We start from the raw sequence: 23515 nt of genomic DNA on the forward strand, positions 1-23515 counted from the left end.
ACTGTTTTGATTTTATGATTTTTGGTTAAACTATTCCTTCAATGTGCATTTACCCTTAACAGGGTTCCTACTATTTCTGGAGTATCATGGAATTTTATACGATCTATGCCAGACATTAGCTACGTTTACATGGACAACTTTTGCCTTCATTGGAATGAAATCATTTTGATTGATAAATCCTATCATAGCATTTACATCAACACTTATTAATGTGATGGGATTGATGTCTGTTTATATAGCACATTTAACATGCGCACATTGGACACATATAGTTTTGCGTCTTGTCAAGATATGCATACAAGCCATCCTCCTGTAATTGCTGTGCGTTTATTTCAGGTCATAATTAATAATGCCTTGCCTTTGTGCCACGCTAATTATCAAGCAGCATCAAAAACACCCATTCACGTGTGCCCAAAAAGTGTGTTTTACTTCCCGAGATGCTGCAGAGATTAAACAGTGAGAGCGAGTCTAAACACACGTGTTTGTGGATCAGAGTATAAATCATGACAATGCTGTCTCGTATCACTTTACAGAGGATTGGAAGGAGGTTTGGAAAATTTAAGCTCATTGCGTCATACATCATTAAGCTAATTATACGTCATTGCACATGCGCATATGCTCCACACTCCAGTCCAGTAGGTGGCAGGAATGCATTATTAAGTGGGTTTGCCAACCGCCATTATAAAAGTAAAGAAAATTGCACACGCACAGATCGTCCCAGTTTTAGTTATCAATCCGATCATTTGTTCACATGTCCTTTTGAGCAGATTACAAAAGGTATAAACCACCCGTCTCAAACCCATTACATTTTTAATCAGTTTGCCTCTTTTTATTCCAATTGAGGTGTTTACATGGAGCATTTTCATTCGGATTGAACATTTAAGCCGTTTACAAGTGTCAACAGCTAATGATTCAAGGAATTTTATATTTTTTGTCCAAGTCATGGAATATCAGGGAATTGTTTGTCACTTTAAATTTAAGTTTACATTTATTAAAATGTAATTCACTTGTTGTGACGTAAGGAATACCGTTTCCGGTCCAAGACTTCATGGATTTCAAAGTGAGACTATAATCTATAGAGCCATGTATTGGCGTTTATTCACTTCATGCATTTAAGCTATTTTTATAAACTCAAAGTGTACACTACATTATCAGAATCACAGCATTTCAAACAGGTCAGGAAAATTCAGCTTGTGTCAGGGAAAATTTGGTGTAGAGTGGGAACCCTGTCTTTACCTCTCTTCTTTTATAAAAAGCTTATTATGAATAATACTCAAATCTTTACTCTTCTCTTTTTTCATTGTGGAAGGATTCCCAAATATAATCCCAAAGGAGATTCTGTCAGATTAGCTCAGTTCTGATAAACACACAGAGAAACAGGAAGAAATAGACTGGAACAAACTGCTGACAGTCTCTCTCTCTCTCTCTCTCTCTCTCTCTCTCTCTCTCTCTCACACACACACACACACACACACACACACACACACACACACACACACACACACACACACACACACACACACACACACACACAATTAGCTCATACTGTATAAGAGCTTCATTAGTCTCTATACCTGAAGACCTTAATGATTTGAAGTAGGTCTGAAGTGATTGACTGTTTAGTTAAAACCACTCAGAGGAGTTTAGCTAACAACCAGCTCAACTAGCAGTTAATCATGGCAACGCCAAGGCCTTAAATACCAGGGAATGTATGAGCTGTTGAAGTGTTGACCTGTTATAGGCTGTTTTGTGTATGCAGATCTTGTTTGTGACATTGGTCTTTATGGATGCTGTGCAGTTTCATTGCTTTCACTATATCTCACTAAACACAACATTGATCATCAGCACCAAGAAGCATAATTGTTTCTTTTATAAAAGTTGTTAAGTTTGTTCTTTATGTAGGCATGTTTGAAATGTTAAGGTTTTGTTTTGCCGAACACACACGGAGGAAACGTCCGCCTATCTCTGTGGGAGCAGATGGGTTTCCAGCACGTTTAATGGAAATACATTAACCTTGAGTATAAGCAATATAACTGCTGCCACAGACTATAATCACAACAGTCTGATCAGCCAGAAACTCATTCTCAATATTAAATGACCTTCATTCTCAATGTTGTTACAGAAGAAATGAGCTGGACATGCTGATACACAAACTAACAGAAACAATCTTCAGTCATCAACATCACAATCTAAATTAAACAAACACATTCTGTCGAACAAACACAGCCCACGTTAAACCAACACAGTCTGTGTAAAACAAACACAGCATGCGTTAAACCAACACAGTCTGTGTAAAACAAACACAGCCCACGGTAAACCAACACAGCCCATGGTAAACCAACACAGTCTGTGTCGAACAAACACAGCCCACAGTAAACCAACACAGCCCATGGTAAACCAACACAGTCTGTGTAAAACAAACACAGCCCACGGTAAACCAACACAGCCCATGGTAAACCAACACAGTCTGTGTCGAACAAACACAGCATGCGTTAAACCAACACAGTCTGTGTAAAACAAACACAGCCCACGGTAAACCAACACAGCCCATGGTAAACCAACACAGTCTGTGTAAAACAAACACAGCCCACGGTAAACCAACACAGCCCATGGTAAACCAACACAGTCTGTGTAAAACAAACACAGCCCACGGTAAACCAACACAGCCCATATTAAACCAACACAGTCTGTGTAAAACAAACACAGCCCACGGTAAACCAACACAGCCCATGGTAAACCAACACAGTCTGTGTCGAACAAACACAGCCCACAGTAAACCAACACAGTCTGTGTCGAACAAACACAGCACACAGTAAACCAACACAGTCTGTGTCGAACAAACACAGCCCACAGTAAACCAACACAGTCTGTGTCGAACAAACACAGCCCACGGTAAACCAACACAGTCTGTGTCGAACAAACACAGCCCACATTAAACCAACACAGTCTGTGTCGAACAAACACAGCCCACATTAAACCAACACAGTCTGTGTCGAACAAACACAGCCCACAGTAAACCAACACAGTCTGTGTCGAACAAACACAGGTCACAGTAAACCAACACAGTCTGTGTCGAACAAACACAGTCCACGTTAAACCAACACAGTCTGTGCAGAACAAACACAGCCCACAGTAAACCAACACAGTCTGTGCAGAACAAACACAGCCCACGGTAAACCAACACAGTCTGTGTCGAACAAACACAGCCCACATTAAACCAACACAGTCTGTGTCGAACAAACACAGCCCACATTAAACCAACACAGTCTGTGTCGAACAAACACAGCCCACAGTAAACCAACACAGTCTGTGTCGAACAAACACAGCCCACAGTAAACCAACACAGTCTGTGCAGAACAAACACAGCCCACTGTAAACCAACACAGTCTGTGCAGAACAAACACAGCCCACTGTAAACCAACACAGTCTGTGTCGAACAAACACAGCACACAGTAAACCAACACAGTCTGTGTCGAACAAACACAGCCCACGGTAAACCAACACAGTCTGTGTCGAACAAACACAGCCCACGGTAAACCAACACAGTCTGTGTCGAACAAACACAGCCCACATTAAACCAACACAGTCTGTGTCGAACAAACACAGCCCACAGTAAACCAACACAGTCTGTGCAGAACAAACACAGCCCACAGTAAACCAACACAGTCTGTGTCGAACAAACACAGCCCACAGTAAACCAACACAGTCTTTGTCGAACAAACACAGCCCACGGTAAACCAACACAGTCTGTGTCGAACAAACACAGCCCACAGTAAACCAACACAGTCTTTGTCGAACAAACACAGCCCACAGTAAACCAACACAGTCTGTGTCGAACAAACACAGCCCACGGTAAACCAACACAGTCTGTGCAGAACAAACACAGCCCACGGTAAACCAACACAGCCCACGGTAAACCAACACAGTCTGTGTCGAACAAACACAGCCCACAGTAAACCAACACAGTCTGTGTCGAACAAACACAGGTCACAGTAAACCAACACAGTCTGTGTCGAACAAACACAGTCCACGTTAAACCAACACAGTCTGTGTCGAACAAACACAGTCCACGTTAAACCAACACAGTCTGTGTCGAACAAACACAGTCCACGTTAAACCAACACAGTCTGTGTCAGAAGGCTTCAGGATGTTGTGTGTTTTCTTCAGGTGGGGAATCTGGGATTGCTCTTTGTCCTCCTGTTCTTCATTTATGCAGCGCTTGGGGTCGAGCTGTTTGGAGAACTGGGTAAGAGAGACTTTCAGCACACAGAAACAGTTCGAGCTCACACAAAGCTGAGAAATAACACATTTGTCTACATTTATTCATTTCAGTGTGTAATGTGGAATATCCGTGTGAAGGCATGAGTCGTCACGCCACATTTGAGAACTTTGGTATGGCGTTCCTTACACTATTCCAGGTATCTACTGGAGACAACTGGAATGGCATAATGAAGGTAGAGTTCATCATGTCATTTACTCGGTCAGATGTCTTACTGTCGGTCTGAACTAAATCTCCTGCTGTGTTTTTATTTGCAGGACACGTTACGCGAATGTCCACCGGGTGACAACTACTCCTGCAACGCTAGTCTGCAGATCATCTCGCCCATGTATTTTGTGAGCTTCGTGCTGACGGCTCAGTTTGTCCTGATTAACGTGGTGGTCGCCGTGTTGATGAAACATCTGGACGACTCAAATAAAGAAGCCCAGGAAGATGCCGAGATGGAGGCCGAGATCGAGTTAGAGCTGGCGCAGGGTGGTTTGTGCTGTCTGGGCCGTCTGGACCGCCTCACCGGTGCGGACAAGAGCGAGAGACCCGGAGGAATCATCAGACAGAAACACACGGCTGCCGTCCACACACACATGAACCAGAGCGGCCACACGCCACATAGAGCGGCACAGGAAACGCATCATCAGGGAAAACTCTACTCACCTGCACAGGTACATCTCATTGTCTTATGCAGTGGACTTGGGTTAGTTCAACACTTACATCATTATTAATGAATGAATCACTTATTATTTAATATTATATCTGAGTAAAATCACAATTATAAGACTCATACAGGAGATGGATCACATGATTCTCTTGATATAGATGAGGGTCAGCAGTGTCTGTGGAGGGTTTGACTGATTGATGGCCTCCAGTGTTGAGCAGACAGCATCCGATACGGCTCAACACGCTTCAGCAGCTCTTACTGACTCTGACACACATCACACCACATATACACACGACTGTGTGTGGCTCTCGTGGGGTCACACTACAAAAAATCTGTTTTTTAATCTGTGTTGTTCTCTTGTATTTACTGTGAAAATATCCTTAAAGGATTCCTCCACTTTCATAAGAAAATTTCCTCACCCTCATGTCATTCAAGATGTTTATGTCTTTCTTTGTTCAGTCAAGAAGAAATATAGGGCCAGATTTACTAACAGCTTGCACCAGCACTTACCATTATTTGGCGTTAAATAACGACTGTCTGGATTTTTTAAAGATGCGCAGTGGATCATTAGCGATGAAAAGCTGTGGTCTAGTTATTTTTGTGACTGATCTTATTGCATATGCATTTCTAGGAGTTTCCTTTCAGACACCAAATTTATAGGGGGAGAATATTTAAATGATTCACGCAATGCGATTTACTAAAGTTTGCGTGTGTGTATTACTGGTATTTGCGTCATTATTTAATGCCGAAAAAAGCATGTCTTAAATTACGTTGTGCTTGAAATGGCTGCAATTATTGCTAAAAAAGACGTATCACAGAGATCAGATAGCGTGTGGTACAAGGCAGAGTATTGTTTTAACACATAACAGTTTATTTGCAATGCCAGAGGAACATATTATTCACAAATATTGTTTGCCAAGCCATGTTATTTTTTATTGGCTCGAGGAAAAAAGAGGAATCACTAGGAGAAGTCACACAATACCAGATGTACTTCTTGTAAACTTGAACTTTTTTGTCCTCCAGTTGTTTTCAGTGTCGTATGACTTCATTAGATGGGATTCACACTCCAAATTTTCCGCTGTAATGTCTGTGGTGCTGAACTCAAGCTCATCAGGTGTTAGTAGATCACCTGCACCTCATCAGCTCTGATTATTTGTGACCCTGAACTAATGTGCGCTACTCTTACTAGATTGTGTTGGTCATTATGGAAATCAGCTGTTGTGTCTGTGCTATTTCATGTGCACATTTTTAATAAATAACCAGCAGTGTTAGCACTCCCATCTGCACTTTTTTGCAATTTGCACTGTCGTGCTAATTTGCCCATTTAGTAAATCCGGCCCTAAGTTTTTTTGAGGAAAACATGCCAGGATTTTTCTTCATATAGTGGACCTCAACAGTTTACAGTTTCAATGCAGCTTCAAAAGATATGAAACGATCACAACCGAGCCATAACGGTCTTATCTAGTGAAATCATTGAATGAAGATGATGAAGTTTATTTTGAACCGGATCTTAAGTCTGATCTGAGCAGTTTGAGTTGCACATATCATCTCTGATTGCTCTATGAATCTGATGCAGATGTAATGTAGCAACACACACGCACGCACGCGCAAACATACACACACACACACACACACACACACACACACACACTCATGCTGCGTCCGAAACAGCCTACTACTTACTATATAGTACGCGAAAAGCAGTAGGCGAGGCGAGTAGTATGTCCGAATACATAGTATTCGAAAAACAGTATGCGAAAAGTACCCGGATGACCTACTACTTCCGGCTAGATTTTGCAGTGTGCATACGATGGACGCTTCACTATCCCATGATGCCCCGGGAGAGGAGTTATCCAACGAAGAAGACGAGGCATGCGGTTGTTTTCGCGCTGAAATGACATGACGTGATGACGACGTATATCACGTGATGTAGCAACATGGCGGATGTAGTACGTCCGAATTTCATTCATACTACCAGGATACATACTATACAGTACCTACTGTTTTAACGCTAAGTAAGTAGGTACTTCATCTAATTCAGTACCTACTATACAGTATGCGGTTTCGGACGCAGCCACACACACACATGAAAGTAAACCTGTAGCTTTGTGTTTGTGTTGTAACAGGAGAGTCAGTGGTTAGAGAGCGTCTCTTTGCTCATGAAGGATTCATTGGATGGAGAAATGCAGATGATTGATAATCTATCAGGATCTGTCTATCATCATTACTGCTCTCCACCAATCAGACGAGACAGCAGGAGCCAATCAGGAGAGGTGAAGACACACAAACACACTCATTTCAGAGTTTATAAAGAGAAAATGTTTAACTTTCTGACCCATGAGACTCAAGAGATGATCAACATCAGTCCTACTGAAAGATCTGTATGCAAATATATGCAGATGACATGCTAATGAGCATTGAGTTTAGTTTGAGAACAGAGCGTCCACATGAGATCAGTGATGATCAGACATCTAACTGATGTCAAATACAGAGAAATAAACATGTTGTATTGATTCAGCTCCAGAGTTTTATGGAAATTGCTTTGCTGGATTCTTTTAAAACGTTGTTTGATGTCAAATAAACAAAGTGTCACAATAATAATTAAAAAAACTTATTATAAAAATTATGTCTTACAAAATAATCTGATAGCAGATTAAAAGATTTTGTGTGTTTGTGTAGAATCAGAGTTTTTTCATCTTTTTGTGGTCATTTAACATTAGAGAGCACTCGTGTATAACATTTCTGTTTCGTCTTTTTTATGTAAATACAAATAATAGTAGATGTTCAGTAAAAAGAGATTAAGAATTAATGCAGAAAAAACATCCCAGAATTCTGACCGTCTCTACAGATGCAAGTTTACTATCTGAATAAAAATCTTAAAGCTTTATTTTTCAGTTTAAAGTCCCCCTGTGCAACCTGATCTCACGAATTTCCGTGGCATAGTCACGGAATTTTGTGCTAATTTTTCCGTGGCATTCTCACGGATCTCCGAATTTTTCCGTGGGCCTGCTACGGACTGTCTTTTTCCGTGGCATTCTCTATATTCTTACCATTTTCGCTTCAGTTTTAGGGTTAGATTTACATGAAATGACAGTGCTGCTTTATCTCTGTTTCTGTGATGCTCTCATGTGCACTGTGATGGCTCTCTAACCTGTTAACATCAATGCTTAAGATTAGTGCTACAAACACACAGTTCATGAATGCATTGTGTAAACACGAACTTAGCAGTTATGTGTCTGAAACTGTCGAATGTAGCATCTATTTACATTTATATCTATGGTCTGAGGTGGTGCGAAAAAGTGGAGATGGGGACTAATTTGCATATTCATATGTATGGTCCAAGTAGAGCCATAGAGAAACAGAGTTGCACCACCGGAAGTCCAAAAGCTGCTGGTTTCTGCCTTGTTAACATGTTTTATGCTGCCTCCAACAACTTTAAAATGCATCACCCTGTGTAGTATGTAAGCTTATAATGTTTATGCATGTTTATAGTGTGTGCTGTGTATATACACACCTCGTGCCTAAACAAAATCTCATAAAGCTCTTCTTCAGTTAATTTATTATATATTATAATAATACCCCTGACTTAGTGTCGTTTCCTTTTTGTTGTTAATATGAACGTTGGATTGGAGATGTTATCTTCAACAAAAAGTTAGTCTGGAGCCCTTAATGACTATAGTATATAGTCATTAAGGGCTCCAGACTAACTTTATATATATATATAAATAACTTTTTTGTTATTAGGAGCACTGTAGCCCCTGACAGAAAATTTTAAGAGCGCAAGCAGGAAATATAGGGCAGACCTTAAATCGGCCTGCAATGCAATTATTTACATTTTCCCCAAAATAACTGCATTGCTGAAAAATACTAAATAGACTAAATAGACAGTTGCTGCACATGTTTTTATGCACAATTAATGAAACTTTTTAGAATAAAAAGTTATGAACCAAAAAATCATACATAACCCCCTTGACTAATTCTAGACATAAGGTACATTCATATACACTTAAGTTAAATCCAGATAGCATATTGTCATGAGATAAGTGGCAGGGGAATATACATACATATATCCTTTACACGTTTTTCGTCTTCTATACATTTTTTTCTTAACTGGGCACTGATTACTCAGACCTTTATGCACATCTGAAATGTTTTTTGTATTAATGTAGGCTAGAAGTTCTCCTGTTCTCTCTATCTTTGCAATGTCTAATTAAACCCGTGTGTGTGCTTCTACTCATTGTTCTGAGTGAGATGTGTTGACTTTACCCGAGGTTCATAGACCCATTGGTAGATTCAACTGAGCGCATGGTGACATAAAATGATTGGTGCGTCATGCTAATGTGCGGTAAAAACCTGATCGCTCAATACGTATTTTTGTCACGGGTGCCCACACATGCGCAAGTACTTATAAAAACCTCTGCTCGTGATGTGTCAAAAATTCAATTTGGTCACAGTCTGGGTCCCCCCTATTGCCTGGTGCCCCAGGGCACTCGTCCAATGCCATCTATGGATAATCCAGGCCTGTGTACTGGCCTCTCATTTCAACTTTTTCACCAAACTCATCAATAAAAGAAAACGCTTCCCTGCCAATGATGAGTTTTTACGGCAATCCGTATTTCCGCTATTATCCACCAGGTGGCGCTCTTACACAACTTATAAAATCCAGAATTATCAACTCTTTTATTACTGTACATTGCATAATTTTCTCTGCATTTGATTACTATTGGTTTTGTTAATAACTAAATTAATACCTAGCTTTGAAAGTAGAAGCCCAGGCAAATAATTACAGTGTTTAGAGTACAACTATTCTACAGATTATTTAAAAAACTAATTGTATTGACAAAAACACATGTTGTATGTGAGTACACTCAAAATGTTCTGTTATCCTTCATTGTGCAGGTAAGAAAATGAGAGGCATTTTTAGATTAAGAGTTTTCCACCACAATATGCATTTATTAGACACATATACTCTCACTGGTCATTTCTTGCCCTCTTTACAAAAAAGCTGTGATTTTTTTTTACCTGGCTTTAAGTGTTTGGTTGACTGACGTCTCATGAGTTCAGTGTTGTAGGCTACAGATCAATAGTTTCAATCGTTTATTAAAAGTAATCGGTTCAGATGAGTCATTAATTTGCGTATTTAGCTGGAATAGACGCGTTGTAAACTAATCCCAGCTGGACATCGTGAAACATTTCTGTAAATGAGACGGAAAACATTTTCTTGCTGGATACGCGTGAGCGTGCGCGAGAGAGGGAGAGAAAGAACGAGCAGATACTGTCCGTTTCTAAATTCAAGGCTCCAGCCTGCGGAGGTCGCATATGCAGCGTCATCAAGCCTGGTTTATTTAAGTTAACTGACCATTACATTCGCAAGTCATACGCATATTACAACTATTTACTATAACCGAAGAATAATATTTAACTTTTTAATTGTTAATATTCTGAAACAAGACAGTCTTGATGACGTATGCAGCCTGGAAATGCAACCTCCGGACGCTGCAGCCTTCGCATTTGACCAGGCCACTAGTGCGCGCGTGCGGAGCACTGCTCGTTCTCTCTCATGCAATCATCAACATTATCACTATGATTACATTACAAAAAGACTGCTAAAAAAATCAATTTAGGAAATAACCTGCACAAAATAAAACTTAAAAAAACAATAAAATAATCTGTAAGCTCTCGCGGGCCACATAATTAACATAATTTGTAAACTCTCGCGGGCCAGATGAAATGAGGGGGCGGGCCGGATTTGGCCCGCGGGCCTTGAGTTTGACACCCCTGAGTTTAGGACAAACAGTTCAAACTCATTGTATGTATCAGAAGCTCAAAATTTTGTGTTTTTGAAGAAACCTACTCATGTTTTAGAGGTGATAAAAAGAGAACAAATGAAGATAGGATAAAAGTTTTTTGTTTGAAAGCAGAGGGTCTGTTCTTTCATTTGCTAAATTGTATGTTTATATATTTAAAGAAGAACATTTTCTGGAAGGCATTTTGTGAAAATCATAAAAAATGCTGGCGTTGACTGGCAACTTTTTTAAAAACGCTGGCAGATAAAGAGTTAATATCCTCTCTAATTATACAATAATTGATGAATCTGCATTATGAAAACAGAATTTACCATTAAACAGCTGATAATGGTTTGTTATGTGTTGCTAATGTTATCCTCAGTCTGTCCCGACCCGTTTTCTACTAACATCCACTAAATGTACTAATTTAATGAGAAATAATCCACTACTAACGCACTGATGCACAAAGTCATTTGATTCACATGTAGTGCTAACATACAATCTTATTTTTAAACCTCTTAAAACTTTCATGAAGTTCATCACGTTCAGTTTTTCTGCTGTAACTGTATGGGGCTGAATGTAAACTCTTGAGCGCTCCATGATCCACTATTGCTGTAAAAATCTCTTCCATTGAAGTGAATGGAGATGACGTGACGTGAGAGTGAAGGCGGGGACTAATTAGCATATTTAAAGATCCACGAATACTAAATGAGGCAAGCGTGTAGAGATAGATTCAAGCTGTTTTAAAGCATAAAGAGTTTACTGTGATAGTTTGACATTATTATGCTATTATGATGCTTAAGAAAAGAACAGAGGGACTTTCAATGAAAACAATCCCAGGTTTTTAATGCGGTTTTAGACTTTTTGACCCCGCTGTATCTGTGATGGGTTTTGTGTATTTGTGTTTTGTTTGTGTAGATTTGTTTGGCTGAGGTTGAACAAACATCTCTGATCTCAGACCAGCTGTCAGATAAATCCTCATGTGCAGCTCTGTCAGATGACATCAGTCTGGATGATGATCACACCCAATATCAGCTAATGATCAGAGACTATAAGGTCTGAACACACACACACACACACACACACACACACACACACACACACACACACCATACAGTACACACAATCACCTCTATCTGCACTATTAACAGTGTAGTGTATACTGTGTGATATAGAGAAGCTCTCTCATTAGTGTTTAGACTCGAGGATGATTTAAAGATGTGCTGTCTGTCTTTCTATTATCTTTCTCCCTATTACCTGTCTGTCTGTCTGACTGTCTGTCTGTCTGTTGTTTTTGTCTGCTATGTGTCTCTCTGTTTAGGATAACCGGAGCATCAGTGACTCTCACAGCACACAAGTATCAGTAAAGCAGAATGAGAGAGCGTCTAACCCCAGGAGAGACAGACAAGATCAGATTCAGTCCTCATCGGAACAACAGAGTCCAGCTCATACTGAAGGTCAGATTCTGTCTGTCTGTCTGTCTGTTTGTGTGTCTGTCTGTTTGTTAATATATTGTGGATGTGTGTGTGTGTCTGTCTGTCTGTCTGTTTGTGTGTCTGTCTGTTTGTTAATATATTGTGGATGTGTGTGTGTGTGTGTGTGTGTGTGTGTGTGTGTCTGTCTGTCTGTCTGTCTGTCTGTCTGTTTGTGTGTCTTTCTGTTTGTTAATATATTGTGGATGTGTGTGTGTGTGTGTGTGTGTGTGTGTGTCTGTCTGTCTGTCTGTTTGTGTGTCTGTCTGTGTGTCTGTTTGTTAATATATTGTGTCTGTCTGTCTGTATGTCTGTCTGTCTGTCTGTTTGTGTGTGTGTGTGTGTGTGTGTGTGTGTGTCTGTCTGTCTGTGTGTCTGTTTGTTAATATATTGTGTCTGTCTGTCTGTCTCTGTGTGTCTGTCTGTGTGTCTGTCTGTTTATATATTGTATCTGTCTGTCTGTTTGTGTGTCTGTCTGTGTGTCTGTTTGTTAATAAATTTGTGTCTGTCTGTCTGTATGGCTGTGTGTGTGTGAGTGTGTGTGTGTGTGTGTGTGTGTGTGTGTGTGTGTGTCTGTGTGTCTGTGTGTGTGTGTGTGTGTCTGTGTGTGTGTCTGTCTGTGTGTCTGTTTGTTAATATATTGTGTCTGTCTCTGACTTGCTCTGTCTGTCTGTCTGTCTCTCTGTCTGTCTCTGTCTATCTGTGTGTCTGTTTGTTTATATATTGTGTCTCTGTCTGTCTGTCTGTCTCTGTCTGTGTGTCTGTCTGTCTGTCTGTCTGTTTATATATTGTGTCTGTCTCTCTGTCTGTTTGTTTATATATTGTGTCTGTCTCTGTCTGTCTGTCTGTCTGTCTGTCTGTTTGTTTATATATTGTGTCTGTCTCTGTCTGTCTGTCTGTCTGTCTGTCTGTCTGTCTGTCTGTCTGTCTGTCTGTCTGTCTGTCTCTGTTTGTCTGTGTGTCTGTCTGTGTGTCTGTGTGTCTGTCTGTGTGTCTGTGTGTGTGTCTGTGTGTCTGTGTGTCTGTCTGTGTCTCTGTGTGTCTGTCTGTCTGTCTCTTTGTCTGTGTGTGTGTCTTTGTGTGTCTGTCTGTCTGTCTGTCTGTCTCTGTGTCTGTCTGTCTGTCTGTCTGTCTCTCTCTCTGTCTGTCTGTCTCTCTGTCTGTCTGTCTCTGTTTTCTTCTTCTGCAGTGAGTTGATTGGTCATATGGGTTAACAGATGTACTTGTAAATGTTAATTTAATGAAAGAGTTTTATTAGGACAGATGTGAGCGATGTGTCACTGTGTGTGTCACTTAATAATCAGTAATAATCAGTCAATCTGACATTAGTGACAGTGTCCCTGTATATAATCCATCAGAGGGTTTTTTTAAGTGTGGGGCGCACCTCCCCGGGGGGAACAGGAGCATATCAGGGAAGGTGTGCAGATTGGTGAAAGATACGTAATGTGTGTATAGACATTGTTTACATACATATATTGCATACATATTATTTTAAGATCTCTGTCGCACAGGAGCAGCACACACAGGCAGTCCTGAATTTAAATTCTGAATATGTTCACAGACAGTTCATTTATTCACATGAGAGTCAAAGCATTTTATATCCAATCATTTTTGGGGCTCACAATCACATTTTGGGATGAAGACCCTCCATGTCAACATGACTATACTGGATAACTTGTTAGCTGTCACATCACGTGTCACTCTTCTGTGTTAAGTGCATGAAGTTAAAAACAAACCACATCACAGGATTGCTTTGTAATGTTATGCACAGCTGCGCTATAATGAAATGTCATTTAATGTGATGCAACACAATTCAACAGCAACTCTTGTGTAAACATCAGCATGTTGTGTGCATTTTAGTGTTGTGTTGGTATGTGCATAAGCTCCAGCGCTTCAGACAGATGAAGGCATATGAAGTCATCTGAATCGCTGTCAGACTCTTTACCATTGAGAATAAAACTTACTAGTGTCAAACAAGACCATAGTGAAAATAATACTGACAGCAACTTTCATATTTGTATCCGTCACTATGATTATAGACACATGAGACAAAAATACAAGCTTGACTTCTGTTGTTTATTCATACAGACACTATAAGAGCTGAAACTCTAATCTGTAAACATTTCCAAAACATTACAATCCGATTGTCAATCATATACATTAACTGTGTGAACAAATGCATACCCCTCAATAAATAGTAAATAAAGTTTTGTTTGTGTAATTATTAATAGCCATTTAAATGTCAAAGTCAGTAATAACAGACTCATGGGTTTCTGTCTGTGGCAGATGGAGGAAGAGGAGACAGCCGAACATCTTCACCTATCTTTCATCTACCGGCCGAGTTCTTCCACCCCAACACAGCTGTCATTCCTCAGGGAAGCCTGGCGTCCGGTCCGGCTCATGTGGGTTCAAGACACGCGTCTCCGGCCTCCTGGGCTTCTCTCAGGTCTCCAGGGGCCAACAGCAGGATCATGAGTCCACAGGTACATGACATCATCTTAACACTCGAAAATACAGTGAAAATGATACTGGCTGATGAGAGCTACATGAGCTTATGGCATCAGAAAACTGAGGGGGTTTTCACACCTGCCTTGTTTAGTTCGATTGAATCGTACCAGAGTTCGTTTGCTCAGTTGGTACAGTTCGTTTGGGCAGGTGAGAATGCAGCAATCGAACTCTGGTCCGCACCAGAAGCGGACCAAACAAGCGGACCGAGACCAGCTTGCAGAGGTGGTCTCGGTACGCTTTCAAACGAACTCTAGAGCGGTTCGTTTGTGGTGAGAACACGATCCGAGATCGAACCGACCTAACTGCAAAAGTACTGCGCATTTTGGACTAAACCGGCTGCCGTAGTCAACTGTGCAGTGCATTATCGGATGAGGAAGTGTTTGTTGACCGTTTCTATTAGCAATATTAGCACAATGACAAATCACGGACATACCTGGAGTTGCGAGGAGGTGCGGGCGGAGCCTCGGAAACTTTTTGTCTTCGCCGCTTGTAGTGCATTAAACCGTTGTTTTCAAGCCGCATCCGCGATTCATTCTGAAAATGAACAGTTTGTCTAGAGTGCTGTATACAAACTATGTATAACAACCACGGAGACATAATTACAGCGCGCAGCCGTCTGTCCACGGTATTATCCTTCTTTTGTTTACTTCCGGGGTTCCGTTGGAATTTCCCGCACGTTGATTCTGACCAATCGCGAAGCCGTTTAGGAAATACGTTCAAATACATGTGGCCAATGAGTGATGTTGATCTTATCACATGACAGAATTTTGGTTCGTTTCAATTGGTGCGGATCAGAGCAATCAGTGTGGTGTGAAATGGAACCAAATCTGCTAAAAAAGTTACAATGTATCATTTTTTGTTTTGGTCCGGACCAAACACCCTAACCCTAACCAAATGAACCGAATTACAGATGTGAAAACGCCCTAAGTTTCCATTCAGTTCTCAGTATGTTTTTGGACCAGATAGAGATGACATCCAGTTTGAACTGCACCTGTTGCTAATTGTCTCTTGATTTGTTTTTTATCTTTCGCTCTGTTGTGAGTTCTTTCCTCTGATGACTTTCTTTATTTTTCACAGCATTTGTTTCGCAGTAACTCCTCTCTGGCCGCAGGGAGTTCTGGAAGCCTGCAGACCATGCTGGAGGAGAGCGTTTCTCCGTCAGGAGATCTGACGCTCCCCTTGATCTACCCCGACTCCAGAGCCCACGTCTCCCCTCCAGAGCTCACACAGATATCAGCTGGACATCAGACCGCGGTTAACCACCACTGGAACCGGCAGAGCAGAAGTGGTGACTGCACAAACCCCAACCGGATCAGAACGAATATTTCCGATGGGGCCGGAGGACGCGATTGGGTGTTCAATAGCGAACAGCTCTCAGATGCTTTGAGTAGTTTCTCTTTGACCTCTTTATTCTCACCCGACTCACTGGCACCCCCACTGGCCAAGAAGTGCTACAGCACCGGAAGCTTAACGCACGGCGGTCTGGCCGTCAGAAATAAAGACAGAAGACGAGTTTATGCACCGGACCAACGGAGCGTCGCTTCTGATCATCGGACTGAAGCATCATCAGGTAAGAAGAGAGAGGTGACGCCTGCTGCTGTGAACACTGTACACGCTAGATGAAAGGCAGCGCTCCTCCACGATGTGCTTCTGTGTTCTGTGAGCTCTTTTCTTTTCTGGCTGTGTTTACTGTCACGACCGTATAAACTCAAAGCTCCAGCAGATGATGTCAAACTCGTCTCTTATAGTTATGGAGTCGAATATTCTGAATCACACAGAGGAAAAACTGATCAACTGAAAGTGATGTGAATGCAGATGTACATTGCATTGACTATAATTATGACATATACAAATAATTGAATCTGTGTAGGACAAATTAGTCTTTAGTTGGAGACTCTAAATTGCATGAAAGGTCGTCGTGTAGAAAAACTCAGGGCAGTCAATGATGTTTTTGCTGCCAGTATACATTTAAGATTTGATTTGACTATCAATAATGTTTCAATACCTTACATTCAAGTCGAATTGAACTAAATCATGAAGTGACATCACAACACGTAATATTGTGAACATTGTGATTCTGGTAGAGTTATAACTGCATGATATAGATGAGCATCAGCTTCTTAAGATGATAAAGTCAGATCCATCATCATACTGTAGCAGCTGGATTATTACTGTAGATGAATGTTTATGACTGTGATGATGAAGATCATTTATACTTAGAAAACATCTATGATGAAGATCAGGGGCCGGATTTACTAAACGGACAAATAAGCATGAGAGCACAATTTAAAAAAAAACACAGATGGGAGTGGTAACACTGCAGGTTATTTATTAAAAATGCACAAATAAAATAACACAGACACAACAGCTGATTTCCATAATGATCAATACAATCTATCAAGAGCAGCACACATTGGTTCAGGGTTGCAGCTGATGCTCCTCAGGTGCGGGTGATCTACTAACACCTGATGTGCTTGAGTTCAGCACCACAGACATCACAACTGAACATTTGTGTGTGTAATCCCAGCTAACAAAGCCATAGGACACTGAAAACAACTGGAGGAGAAAAAAATCAAGGTTGACAAGAAGTTTTGAAACACCTGCTACTGTTTGAGGACTTCTAGTGACTCCTCTTTTATTTATTTACTTCAGCAAATATAAATAACATGGCTTGGCAAACAATATTTTTGAATAATATGTTCCTCTGACATTGCAAATAAACTGTTATGTTAAAACAATCCTCTGCCTTGTACCACACGCTCTCTGATATCTCTCTTATCAGCAACATTTCAAGGGCAAAATGATTTAAGACATGCTTTTATTGCCATTAAATAATGGTGCACATAGCAGTAATATCACAGACACAAACATTAGTATATTGCATTGTGTGAATCATTTAAATAATCTCCTCCTATAAATTTTGCATCCTCCTAGAAATGCATATGCAATAAGATCAGTGGCAAAAATAAGTAAACCACACCTTTACAGTGCTAATAATCCACTTTATCTTTAATAAATCACAACAGTCTTTATTTAAAACCAAAATGATGGTTTGCGCTGGCGGTAGCTGTTAGTAAATCTGGCCTCGGTTGTCTCCTGACATGAATTATGAGTTCTGCATTGTTTGAAAAGACCAAATATTTCCTCAACTGTAGTTTAATATCATATACAAAAACGTGAATCTAATCTTACATGAATGATCATTGCTCCTAAAGATCAAGCCTTTATTTGATCGGTTCAGGGAATCAGGAGTTTCTTTCAGCTGCCATGTGAAACATTTTAATCTCTGACAGTTCTTGTAATTCAAGCGTGTCACGGCTCAATTGGGTCTGGATTGAAATAAACTCTGGATGTTATTGGAGTGATGGGATTGTTTGATGTTTGTCTGTTCAGATAATCTTGCATGAGAGATAATGTCTAACTGTAAAGATACCAGAAGTATTTATGTTAAAGTATTTTTATGTGAAATTTACTTTTATACATGATAGTCTTCCTCTGTGTTTCTGTTGAAGAATGCTAAAGCAAATGGTACGTGTAGAGCATCTTACTGAAGTATGGTGAGCACCTGTAGCAGACATTAGCATATAAACTCACTTCAGAGGATCCTGCTGTCGAGGTATTTCTAGCCGCTTCTGGTTTTATTGTCAGATATATTTGCAGTCGAGTCTATAAAAACCTTGAGTCAAGTGTTCACCCTCATGTTCTGACTTTAATAAGATGTTGAAATGAAGGCAGTGAAATGATTTGACTGATTTTGTTTCGCATTTTCACAGCGGGTTTGTTCTTAAAGTCGTCTTGGATGATTTCAGCGTGATTGCATTTAAATTCACTTTGATGTCCTTATAACAAAACTCCTGCTGACATCACTCACAGACACAAAGAGTCTTTTAGTGCTGGAATTCATCTGAAACGGCTTTAAAAGAATCATTATCAACAAGAAGTAGAAATACTGAATTAAACATCTCAATCAGAGCGTGTTTTTCACTAATAGACACAGGGAATGTTTGATTCTGATTTTTTTGCACCAACATAATCCAAAGTAAAAAAGCAATATTTAGCCACATCTTTATTTTTACTAAAACGTAAGCTGCATTTTGAGTGATGATACAAATCATGAAATCATTGACATACGGAAACAAATGATTCTTGTAAATCAAACTCCCAAATCTTTCTGCATTTGTGCACTGATGTTTCAATTCTTAATAAATCTGATTTTCAAAGATCTTCTTCTTGTGAGTTGTGACTTTGTATTGTTTATAAAAGCAGCTTACTAGTATGCGATGGTATTTAGCAAACCTAATGGTTAAAAGTTAAAAGGGGCGTGACATTAAGAATCAAATTGATCTTTTTGAGCTGGCACAGGAGATTACAGCGCCCAACCAAGATCTGTAGATCTCAAGAGTGAGAAAAAGGGCTTAAAAATCACTTTGGACCCCACACACCAGCCCACTCTTTCAGGTCTACAGATCATGAGCACCAGGACAGTCAGACACAAGAAGAGTTTTTTCTGAACAATTAAGCTCCCATAACTTTGCATGTCTATAATAATAACTGTATAACATCTGTGTCTGTAAATACCATCTTAAACTGCACAACTGTAAATAATAAATCTGTACATTCATATATGCATAATTTACACACTACATACTTTCACTGTGTACCATATTGCCTTATTTAAATTCGTTTTTTTTTTCCTTTAGAGTGCTATTGTGTTATGTTTTTCAAAACTTTCCGGTGTAATTCCCACATACATGTATGTCTGCACTGTGAAGCTTCTGTCACCAAGATTTGTGTATAAAAACATAGAAAACAATAAAACTCTTTCTGATTATGATAGATTATGTGATGTGTGTTGATCACTGGCTCAATGGAATACAAACATCAGGCAGGAAATACAACAATCACTATTTTTTAAAACAAACCAGAACAGACTTCAAATGCCATATGTTGTGTGCGTGCCTGTCTGTGTCATTCTTTTATACATTGAAACTGAACTTAATATGCAACATGACCATCCAAACTGGAACTGATACTGGAGCAGTATTTTGTTTTATTACCGGTAATGGAGGGTATGCATTGACGTCACTTTTTCACGTGACCACGCGAGAGCTTGCCCTGTTGAGTGGCAAACATTCAACAAAATGTCTGGTTTTATAGCGGCTGCGGCGCAAATGCCAGTAAAACTGACTATTATCAGCTTAAATTAAATTTAGTTGGACTTGATACTGTAGCAGAGGTGGACAATACTTAGTACATTAGTTACATTTTCCAAGCATCTGTAGGGTGTTTGTTTTGGAGAAAATTTTTACTATTGCATATTAAAATGTATTTAATACCTAATTACATTAAAATTGTGTACTTTTACTTGAGTAAAAGTATGTTAATGTACTTAAATATTAAATGTAAAACAAAAACGTATTATTTATGAAATGTAATAGAGTAAAAATGATGATAATATGCTTTTTAATGTATGTTTTCCAAAGAAAAACACAAATAAAATACTAATACTTGAAAAAATACGTTTAAGTAGAAAGTAAAACCTCTGCTTGATAGTGACCCAAGCAACTTATCAACCCACCTGTGGTCTGGACGTTGACATGAACAACCAATTAACTTTTCCTTTCAGTGTTTTTTGTCAGTCTGTAAAACGATAGCTCTGAATTCTTGTTAATCTGTTAGTACAGTCTATCCCACAACAGCTGTTTCCCATTTCAACGCGTTTTCACTGTGTTTTACTGATTTCACACTATACACTCATTCTGCTGCTCTGTCTTTTGCCACTCAGTGGGCGTAACCGCAGTCACTTTCACTGAAGGTGACATCACGTGCATACCCTCTATAATTTTTTGTAAGGCTTCTGATTGGCCAAGGTGGTTTTACGATTTGGGTTATATCACTGCCTGCTGGTGTGACATGCTCTTGACAGTGCTTGATAGCGTGTTTTTGCTTTTTCATGTGAACGGAGATCTGGAGATCTCTTTTAAACCGAGTATGTGTGGACAGGATATTTTTGAAGGAAAAACTCTGGTTATAAAATACATGTGTCTGTGTGGACTAGGCCTATACCATTTTGAAGCTTTGGCTGTATAATTGTCTACCTAAGAATATACTGTACACTGTCTTGTTCCAGTGAAAGAAATGTCTACACAAACACACACACACACACACACACACACACACACACAGACTTTCTAAAGAAGTATGAAAACATTCAGTAGCGACTGAACTTCATTTCACTTCAAACACTAAAATATCTCTTACAGGTTTCAGAAATAAGTTTGTTTATTGTATGATGTGAGGTAAACAATGAAGGACTCTGTGAATATTATACTGTCACACAAGTAGTGTGTGTGTTGTGTGTGTGTCAGATTAAAGAATGAAGGAGTGTTTGATCTCATTCTGTTTCTGTCGGCTCTCTGAAGGCCGTGTCTCTGTGTGTTTTCATCCCTGTCAAACGCTGACATATGTAATACAATTAAACACACATATACACAAACCTCCTGCTTGTGTTTTTCCAGCAGTACATGGCTCTTCTTCTGTTTCTGGAGCATATACTAGGAGTTTTCTCATCACTAACACAACTCTCGTTCTCTTCTCGTTCTGCTCGCATTGATAAATGATCTGAATGAGATTGAATCATTAATAAAGTTCACTGCGTAAAGCGTGATTCAGAATAAATAATGATGCTAAAGAAGTCTTTATATAGAGTCTGTGGTGTTGGTGTGGATGGACTGTGACCTGCTGTCTGTTTCCACGCGTGTGTTACTCATCCACTGACAGATGTGAAGATGTGTAGGGTGTGGAAAACATAACTCATGTCTCACACAGTTTATTCATACACCCTTAAAAACATGTTTCTATTGTTGAAAATAAGTCTGACACACACACACACACAGAGTTGTGTTTATGTTCAGACTGCTTGTCAAGCTGTTATAAATGCAAATAAACACACCTGTTGGCATCTTTATGCATTAAGAGATGATTTGATTGTTAGGTGATGTTCTGATTATTAATGTAAGCACTTCTTGAAGATTGGTGTCATGTTGTTTTCTCTAAAGATGAAAAGCTTAACAAACACTTTCAACAAACAGCTTCATCTCTTTAAAACCCTTCAATGTTTTTGTCACTGTTGAAGTGAAAACAAGCAAATATAAGCCTTTATGTTTTTACATTGTGTTTCTTTTTTCCTGTTGATTCCCAGATGAAACAGAAGATGATGTTGAGTAAAGATGTGTGAGTATTATTACACTACTATATCTAAAGTCTGTCAGGTCACTCCACTTTAATGACTGGATTATATTTAGTACTCTAACTACCCAGAATCCTTTGCTCTCTTCTCGTCCAGTCTCTGGTCCATTAAAAATCTTCTTTTAGACTAAACTCAAAACTTTTTGTGTCTTTCTGAAGTGCATGAACCTTCAGTTCTGTTGTGTAATTGACAGCAGATGATGGATTTTGTTCTTGTTGGTTTCGTCCCTCGACAGACATCAAGTTAAATCTGCATCATTTCTTCTTATGAATCATCATTCTTTTGTGTTTTAAAAGAAACATTAAGCTGAATTGGTTTGCAGAGGAACTCCAGAGCTGCTTCATACACTAAAGTACAATATATATATATATGTGTTCATGGTTTGGATAAATAATGTGAACAGCAGTGAAATATCTGTTTAATGATCACTGCTTGCCTTTAATCCAGCTGTAAACCTTCAGATTCAGATCACTTATATCATTCATTCATCTATCAGATCATTATTCAGTTGTTTCAGAAGAGATTACAGAATCTGTTGAACAGTCCGGCTTACAGATAATCAATAAACTCTTATAGAAATCTGATAAGTTACACATCTCTTTTTTTGTACCATCCGCTGCTGAACTCTTTTTGAAGTCTAGTTTGTTTCCATTGTTTTTGTCTTCTCTTGTTTTCCCTGCCCGTTTTCTTCCCATTGTTTGTTGCACAGATACTCATTAAACCACACCCATCTCTATATCTTTTGCTATAGTTATTTATTAGTTCCTGCTTAGTGATTGGTTTCCATTGCGTATAAATTTCCTTACATGGGCCACGTTCAAGATCAACAGTTTTGTTACGATTTCCAGGTTGAACAATCTTTTTGGAAACCTTTTCTCTTGTTTGGTGTGTGTTCAAACGGCAACAACATCATATTAAAAAGTATTTAAACGATATTCAATTAAAAACAGCTCGGACAATGCGTCCAAGTCAAGTTGTTTACAAATGTGTTATCTTTTATTATGGCCAGCAAGAGCAGTGACTGTAACATGGAGCATATTTTACAGTATTATACACGTATTTATAATAATTTCATCAGACTCCAATTTCAAATTCTTTATAAAGAAAGAACACAAAAAATGGCCTTCTCAGCTGTCGTATTTGCAACTCTTGCGTCATCAGAACAGGGTGTTAAACACACCACCGTTTCTGTTTAAAAAAACACTACAACATTTTGTCGGGGCTGAACGCAGCCCTGTTACGTGTTTGTTTGTCAGTCATATATACGGCCCTTGTAGTTTTATGGTTTTGTTCCTGCCTGTTTTCTTTGTTTTGTTACAGTTAACCTGTTTGGGCACAACTTGTTCAATCTCTTGTTTTGGCATATATGCAGTCTAGACGATATAAAGTAACAACTGATATAATAACATATGGTTGTTCTTTTTCACAGTAGCCTACACAGATAATATTAAGCACTATAACAATGGGTTTTAATGTTTTGTATATAAATATTTATATATGATTCACCTACACGGCTATATTTACACTAATTATATATCACATTCTCAAACAGAAACATCTCATCAG

The 23515-nt window shown here is 39.3% G+C and overlaps 1 protein-coding gene across 5 annotated transcripts in view; it reads left to right on the plus strand.

Annotated features, from left to right (window-relative positions):
- The window catches only part of cacna1ib (calcium voltage-gated channel subunit alpha1 Ib), a 70915-nt gene extending 51993 nt beyond the window's left edge, over positions 1-18922 (plus strand). For 2 of the 5 annotated variants that reach the window (XM_055213592.2, XM_055213591.2), the window contains exons 28-35: positions 4168-4246; positions 4333-4454; positions 4537-4938; positions 7061-7207; positions 11639-11776; positions 12042-12177; positions 14479-14675; positions 15778-18922. In XM_055213592.2, the coding sequence (XP_055069567.2) occupies positions 4168-4246; positions 4333-4454; positions 4537-4938; positions 7061-7207; positions 11639-11776; positions 12042-12177; positions 14479-14675; positions 15778-16323 (1767 nt within the window). In that variant the 3' untranslated portion in view covers positions 16324-18922. Of the gene's footprint in view, positions 1-4167; positions 4247-4332; positions 4455-4536; positions 4939-5092; positions 7011-7060; positions 7208-11638; positions 11777-12041; positions 12178-14478; positions 14676-15777 lie in introns of those variants that run through there. The other 3 variants (XR_008646394.2, XM_055213593.2, XM_055213594.2) reach the window with 3 other exon arrangements.
- The last annotated feature ends 4593 nt before the right edge of the window (positions 18923-23515 follow it).

Source organism: Misgurnus anguillicaudatus, chromosome 8 (assembly GCF_027580225.2).
Source record: "Misgurnus anguillicaudatus chromosome 8, ASM2758022v2, whole genome shotgun sequence".
Classification (NCBI taxonomy): domain Eukaryota; kingdom Metazoa; phylum Chordata; class Actinopteri; order Cypriniformes; family Cobitidae; genus Misgurnus; species Misgurnus anguillicaudatus.